This window comes from Phaethon aethereus (genome assembly GCF_964289735.1).
Source record: "Phaethon aethereus genome assembly, chromosome: 37".
NCBI lineage: Eukaryota > Metazoa > Chordata > Aves > Phaethontiformes > Phaethontidae > Phaethon > Phaethon aethereus.
The window spans coordinates 46,566-53,771 of NC_138613.1; the positions used below are offsets into that span (position 1 = coordinate 46,566).

Here is a 7,206-nt window from a genome sequence, read left to right on the forward strand (position 1 = left end):
CCCAGCCCCCCACCCCACGGGTACCCCCCATGGGCCCCCCGGCGCCACGGGCCCCCGCCCCACAGGCCCCCCGCCCCACGGGCCCCCACCACATGGGCACCCCTGCCCCACGGGCCCCCCACCCCACGGCCCCCCGCCCCACGGGCCCCCCAGCACCACAGGCCACCCGCCCCACAGGCCCCCCAGCACCACGGGCCCCACACCCCACAGGCCCCCCGGTGCCATGGCCCCCCACCCCACGGGCCCCCCCGCCCCACAGGCCCCGGCCCCACAGGCCCCGGCCCCACGGGGCCCCCCACCCCACAGACCCCCGCCCCACAGACCCCCGCCCCACGGGCCCCCCACCCCACGGGCCCCCCCGCCCCACAGGCCCCCACCCCACAGGCCCCCACCCCACAGGCCCCCACCCCACGGGCCCCCCAGCACCACAGGCGGACGGACGGACACACGGACGCAGAGTTTATTCCCGCGGTACACGCGCTGCCCCCCGGGGGGGCCGGGCCCCCCCCCCGCCCGCCTAGAGGTGGGTGTCGAAGACGCCGTCCTCCAGCTCCTGCAGCTCCTGGGGGGGCTCGGGGGGGGGCCCTGGGGGGAGCGGGGGGTCGTGAGGGGCCCCCGGGGCGGCGGGGGGGCGGCGGGGGGGGCCGGGGTTTTGGGGTCCCACCTGGGGGGCGCAGGGAGGGCCGGCGCGGCCGGGGCAGGGAGAAGCTGAAGGAGCGGGGGGGGGGTCCCGGGGGCCCCGGGGGGGGGTCGGCGGCGACGCTCTGGGTGCGACGGCGACACTCGACGCGCAGCCGCTCCCGGCAGCGGGCGTGACAGCGCAGGCCGCAGGCTGGGGGGCACGTCACCCCCACGGCCCCCGGCCCCTCGCGGCACCCCCACGGCACCCGTGACCCCGCACTGCACCCATGACACCCCCCCGCACCCATAGCCCCCCCACGGCACCCCCCATGGCACCCATACCCCCCCACGGCACCCATGACGCCCCCCGCACCCATAGCCCCCACTGCACCCCCCACGGCACCCGTGACCCCGCACTGCACCCATGACACCCCCCCGCACCCATAGCCCCCCCACGGCACCTGTGACCCCCCACTGCACCCATAGGCCCCCAGGGCACCCCCCATGGCACCCGTGACCCCCCCCCTGCACCACTGACCCCCCCGTCACCCATAGCCCCTCAGGGCACCCCCCACCGCACCACTGACCCCCCCCAACACCCATGACATCCCCCCGCACCCATACCCCCCCCCGGCACCCGTGACCCCCCACTGCACCCCCCCCGCACCCCCCTGCGCCCCTCCCCCACTCACTGCGGCACTTCAGCCCCTGCGTGTGGAGGCCCCAAATCTGGGGGAGCCGGGGGGGAGGGGTGAGGGGCCGTCCCCGCGCGAGGGCTCCCCCCCCTCGCGCCAGACCCCGCGCCCGGCGCCCGCGCGAAGCCCTCGTGCGAGGGAGCGCGCGCCGCCCGCGCCGGCCCCTCCCCTTGCACGACGCTCGTGCAAGCCGCGCCCAGGGGCCGGCGCGCAAGGCACGACGCCCGCGCCCGCCGCACCCCGCGCTCCGTGCGACACCCCCCCCGGGCTCCCGGCATGAGGGGGCCCGGGCGCACGCGAGCGAGGGCGTGTGAGGGCGCGTGCGGGCACGTGAGGGTGCGTAAGGGGCGTGCGAAGGCGTGCGAGGGCGCGTGAGGGCGTGCAAAGGCGCACGAAAGCACGCAGGGGCGTGCAAGGGCACGTAAGGGCGCGCGAGGAGCGTGAGGGTGTGTAACGGGCGTGCGAGGGCGTGCGAGGGTGCGTGCGAGGGCGCATGAGGGTGTGTAAGGGGCGCGTGAGAGCGTGTAAGGGGCGTGTGAGGGCGTGCGAGGGCGCGTGCGAGGGCACGTGAGGGCGTGTAGGCACGTGCGAGGGCGTGTGAGAGCGTGCGAGGGTGCATGTGAGGGCGCAAGGGGCGTGCGAGGGCGCATGCAAGGGCGCGTGCGGGCGTGCAAGGGGCGTGCGAGGCACACGAGGGCGGGTGCGAGGGCGGGTGCGAGGGCGCGTGCGAGGGCACGCGAGGGCGCACAAGGGCGCGTGCGAGGGCGCACGAGGGCGTGCGCAAGGGGCACGTGAGGGCGCGTGCGAGGGCGCACGAGGGCGTGCGCAAGGGGCGCGCGAGGGCGCGTGCGAGGGCGCGTGCGAGGGCGCGTGAGGGCGCGTGCGAGGGCACGCGAGGGCGCACGAGGGCGTGCGCAAGGGGCGCGCGCGGCCGCGCTCACCGGGCGCCGGCAGTGGCGACAGGCCGCGGGGCGCAGGGGGCTGCTCTCCTCGAAGTGGTGGGGGGGCGCCGGGGGGGGCGGGGGGGGCCCCTGGCTGCAGCGCAGGAAACAGGCCAGCACCTCCCCCCGGCTCAGGCTGCCGTCCCTGCCCCACGCGCGGAGGCACCCGTGGGGCCGGGACCCCCGGACCCCCGGGGCGCCCCCCGGGCTGGGGGGCGGGGGGGGCGGGGGGGTCTCTGCGGGGGGTCCCAGACATTGGGGTCCCGGGGGGGGGGTCGGGGGGCCAGGTGAGTGTCCCTGGGGAGGTCCCTGTTTCGGGGGTCCCCGGGTGGTTCCCCGGGGGGGGTTCTGGGGGGTTCCCTGGGGGGGGTCCCTCTTTCGGGGGTCCCTGGGGGGGGTCGCTGGGGTGCGCCGGGGGGTCGCAGGGAGTCCCTGTTTTGGGGGTCCCTGGGCGGGTCGCTGGGGGGTGCCGGGGGGTCCCGGGGGGGGTCCCTGTTTCGGGGGTCCCTGGGGGCGTTCTGGGGGGGTCCCTGGGTGGTGCCGGGGGGGGTCGCGGGGGGTCCCTGTTTCGGGGGTCCCTGGGTGGTTCCCCGGGGGGGGCTCTGGGGGGTTCCCTGGGGGGGTCGCTGGGGGGCGCCGGGGGGTCGCGGGGGTCCCCACCGGTCGGTGTCCGCGTCCCCGAAGAGCTGCAGGTGGGGAAGTTCCCCCGCACGATCCCGAATTCCTCCCGCGAGATCCGGCCGTCCCCGTCCACGTCGAAGTTACGGAAAATGGACTGACCCCCCCCCCGTCACCCCCCGTCACCCCACGGAGCATCACGGAGCATCACGGAGCCCCCCCCCGTCGCCCCACGGAGCCCCACGGAGCGCCGCCCCCCCGTCACCCCCCGTCACCCCCCGTCACCCCCCGGAGCCCCTCGATCCCCGCTGACCCCCCCGTGACCTCACAGAGCTCCCACGGGGCCCCCCCATCACCCCACAGAACCCCCGGGCCCCTCTCAGGGACCCCCAAGCTCCATGAGACCCCCCCAAATGCCTCCTGACCCCCCCGAGACCCCCCCAGCCCCCCACCTCCACCAGCTGCTCGAGGTGGGCGCGCAGCAGGGCCGGGTCGGGCCGGGGGGGGTCGGGCAGGACCCACTCGTCCATGGGGCAGGGTGGGGGCAGCGCCGGGGGGGGCCCCGACTGGGGGCGACACACAGGTTGGGGGGCTCAGCCCCACAGCGGAGCAGGTCGGGGGCCCCCAGGCCCTGCTGGGGCTGCAAGGCCCCCCGAGGTGCTGCACCCCCCCCGTTGCACCCCCCCGTTGCACACCCCCGTTGCACACCCACCCCCCCCGTTGCACCCACCCCCCCGTTGCACACCCCCCCCGTTGCACACCCCCGTTGCACACACCCCGTTGCACGCACCCCCCCGTTGCACACACCCCCCGTTGCACACCCCCGTTGCACACACCCCCCGTTGCACACCCCCGTTGCACACACCCCCCCCGTTGCACCCCCCCGTTGCACCCACCCCCCCGTTGCACCCCCCCGTTGCACACCCCCCGTTGCACACACCCCCCCGTTGCACCCCCCCGTTGCACACACCCCCCCGTTGCACCCCCCCGTTGCACACTCCCCCCCCGTTGCACACTCACGGGGGGGCGCGTGCGGGGCTCGCGCTGCAGCGAGAGCTGGTAGAGCTGCTCCTCCGTCTGCCCCAGCTCCAGGGAGACCTGGGGGTGCGGGGGGGTCTGGGGGGTCTGGGGGTGCGGGGGGGCCTGGGGTGGTGCGGGGATACCCGGGAGGGTCTGGGGGTGCGGGGGGGCCTGGGAGTGCGGGGATACCCGGGGGGCTGGGGGGCCCGGGGGTTCTGGGGTGGTCTGGGGGACCCGGGGGGGTCAGGGGGGGCCCGGGGGTTCTGGGGTGGTCTGGGGGACCCGGGGGGGTCAGGGGGTGCCGCTGCGTTTGGGGGTCTCACCGTCAGCAGGTGGAGCAGGTCGGGGTCTGCGGGCACGGGGGGGCCCTGCTCGCCGCCCCCCAGCAGCCCCCCCAGGATGGCGAAGCGCTGCTGCAGCTTGGCGGGGTGGGGGCGGCCGGGGCCCCCCCAGTCGGGCAGCGCCGCCTCCAGCGCCACCAGGTCGCGCAGGTGGACCCCCAGCGCCGGCAGCCGCGCCCCCCCGCCGCCCCCCGCGCCCCCCAGCAGCGCCCGGTACCGCCGGTAGTTGCCCCCCGAGCCCACCGCCTCCGAGAGGCGCGCCCACAGCTGGGGGGCGCGGGGGCCGGGGGCATGGGGGGGGGGGAGTAGCGGGTTATGGGGGCAGGAGGACATGTGGGGACAGAGAGGGGGACACGGGGCGGACACACGCGGGGGGGACATTTTAGAGCTGAGCAGGGCTGGGGGGCCCCATGTGCCCCCGAGACCCCCCTGTGCCCCTCAGGACCCCCCAGGTTCCCCCCGACACCCCCCCCGGACACCCCTGTGCTCCCCGGGAACCCCCCTGTGGTCCCCAGGACCCACCCAGGTTCCCCCCTGAAACCCCCCAGGACCCCCCTTTGCCCCCCAGCAGCCCCCAGGACCCCCATGTGCTCCCCAAGACCCCCAGTTCCCCCCAGGGTGACCCCAGGCTCCCCTCTGACCCCACCCTGGACCCCCATGTGCCCCCCCGAAGCCCCCAGGAACCCCCTGTCCTCCCTGGACCCCCCAGCCCCACCTTGGTGACGTCGGGGGGCAGCAGGGCGAGGGTCTGGTGCAGGCGGGCGATGGAGCCGTGCCCCAGCCCCCCAACCACCGCCATCAGCGTGTTGAAGTTGCGCAGCTCCAGCAGCTTCTGTGGGGCGCATTGCTATGGGGCAGGGCTATGGGGCTGGGGCACTGCTATGGGGCAGGGCTACGGACCAGCCATGGGGCAGAGCTGTGGGGCTGTGGCCCAGCCAGGAAGCAGGGCTATGGGGCTGCCATGGGGCAGAGCCATGGGGCTGGCCATGGGGCAGCGCTATGGGGCTGCCATGGGGCAGAGCTACGGGGCCATGGGTCCAGCCGTGGGGCAGGGCTACGGGGCCATGGGGCGAGGCTACGGGCGCGGGGCCGGGCGCGGGTCACCTGCGCGACGTGGAGGAAGCGGGCGAGGACGCGGGCGCGCTGGGGGGCGCCGGGGGGGCTCAGCACCAGCAGCTGCACCCAGCGGGAGACCCCGTTGGAGAGGGCGACGACGCGCTGCAGGGCCGGGCTGCCGGCGGCGCAGCCGCGCCGGGCGAAGCTGCGGTAATCCTGCAACTGCGCGGGCGGCCCTCGCACGCGGGCGTGCCACGCGGCGGCCGGCGGGCCCGGCCGCGCACGCGGGCGTGCGAGGGAGGGGCACCCGGCCCGGGGGTGGGCAGCGGTGGGTCTCGCACGAGGGCGTGCGAGGGAGGGGACGCGCGTGGGTCTTGCACGAGGGCATGTGAGGGAGGGGTCCCGCGTGGGTCTCGCACGAGGGCGTGTGAGGGAGGGGACCCGCGTGGGTCTCGCACGAGGGCGCGTGAGGGAGGGGACCCGCGTGGGTCTCGCACGAGGGTGTGTGAGGGAGGGGACCCGTGTGGGTCTCGCACGAGGGTGTGTGAGGGAGGGGACCCGCGTGGGTCTCGCACGAGGGCGCGTGAGGGAGGGGACCCGCGTGGGTCTCGCACGAGGGTGTGTGAGGGAGGGGACCCGCGTGGGTCTCGCACGAGGGCGCGTGAGGGAGGGGACCCGCGTGGGTCTCGCACGAGGGTGTGTGAGGGAGGGGACCCGCGTGGGTCTCGCACGAGGGCGCGCGAGGGAGGGGACGCGCGTGGGTCTCGCACGAGGGCATGTGAGGGAGGGGTCCCGCGTGGGTCTCGCACGAGGGCGTGTGAGGGAGGGGACCCGCGTGGGTCTGGAAGGAGGGCGCGTGAGGGAGGGGACCCGCGTGGGTCTCGCACGAGGGTGTGTGAGGGAGGGGATGCGCGTGGGTCTCGCACGAGGGCGCGCGAGGGAGGGGACGCGTGTGGGTCTCGCACGAGGGCGCGTGAGGGAGGGGACCCGCGTGGGTCTCGCAGCGGGGCGTGAGGGGGGGTCCCGCGTGGGTCTCGCGCGGGCGCGTGCGAGGGAGGGGACCCGCGTGGGTCTCGCAGGGGTGCGTGAGGGGGGGACCCGCGTGGGTCTCGCAGCGGGGCGTGAGGGGGGGTCCCGCGTGGGTCTCGCGCGGGCGCGTGCGAGGGAGGGGACCCGCGTGGGTCTCGCAGGGGTGCGTGAGGGGGGGACCCGCGTGGGTCTCGCAGCGGGGCGTGAGGGGGGGTCCCGCGTGGGTCTCGCGCGGGCGCGCTCACGCGGACGCGGGCGAGGGCGCGGTGCTCCAGGTGCGTGAGGTGCTCGGCCAGCTCGGCCGCCCCCAGGTGATCCAGCAGCAGCGAGGTCTTGCGCCGGGCGGGGGGCGCGGGGGGCGGCTCCTCCTGCTCCCCCCCCGGCGGCGCCGTCCTGCGCCCGCCGCGCGCGTGCTCAGCGTCCTGCGCCCCCCCCCCCCCCCGCCGCCCCCCGGCCCCCTGGGGGCCCCCGGCCGGGCTTTGCACGCGCGCGCGGCCCCGCGCGCCCCCCGCCCTCGTGGGCGCGACGCGGCACGGTCCTTGTGCGCGCGCGCGCGTCCCCACGCGCGGCGTCGCTCCTGGCGCGCGCGCGTGTCCCCGTGCGCGCGCACGCGCCCCGTGCGCCCCCCCCCCGCCCTCGTGCACGCACACGCGTCGCGCCCACGGCCGCGTCCCCGTGCGCGCACGCCCCCCGTCCCCACGCCCGTCTCCCTGCGCGGTCCCACCCCGCGCCCCCGCGCCCCCCCGCCCCACGTACAGGCTCTCCAGGTCGATGCGGGTGTCGGGGCCCCCCCCGGCCCCCCGGCCCAGCGCCTCCCGCAGCGCCCGCATGCGGCCCAGCAGCTCGGGGTCCCCCGCCAGCTCCCCCGGGAAGGCCCGCACCCAG

The 7,206-nt window shown here is 78.0% G+C and overlaps 1 protein-coding gene across 1 annotated transcript in view; it reads right to left on the reverse strand.

Annotated features, from left to right (window-relative positions):
* Positions 1-456: 456 nt before the first annotated feature.
* Positions 457-7,206, reverse strand: part of LOC309414989 (RAS guanyl-releasing protein 2-like) — a gene marked incomplete at its 5' end in the record, with an annotated part of 8,464 nt that continues 1,714 nt past the window's right edge. Inside the window, 14 exon segments of the mRNA XM_082012374.1 lie at positions 457-585; positions 665-832; positions 1,314-1,350; positions 2,258-2,402; positions 2,918-2,951; positions 2,954-3,032; positions 3,328-3,441; positions 3,896-3,973; positions 4,085-4,120; positions 4,219-4,503; positions 4,952-5,068; positions 5,341-5,626; positions 6,466-6,714; positions 7,078-7,181. Of these exon segments, the coding sequence (XP_081868500.1) occupies positions 518-585; positions 665-832; positions 1,314-1,350; positions 2,258-2,402; positions 2,918-2,951; positions 2,954-3,032; positions 3,328-3,441; positions 3,896-3,973; positions 4,085-4,120; positions 4,219-4,503; positions 4,952-5,068; positions 5,341-5,626; positions 6,466-6,714; positions 7,078-7,181 (1,800 nt within the window). The 3' untranslated portion in view covers positions 457-517.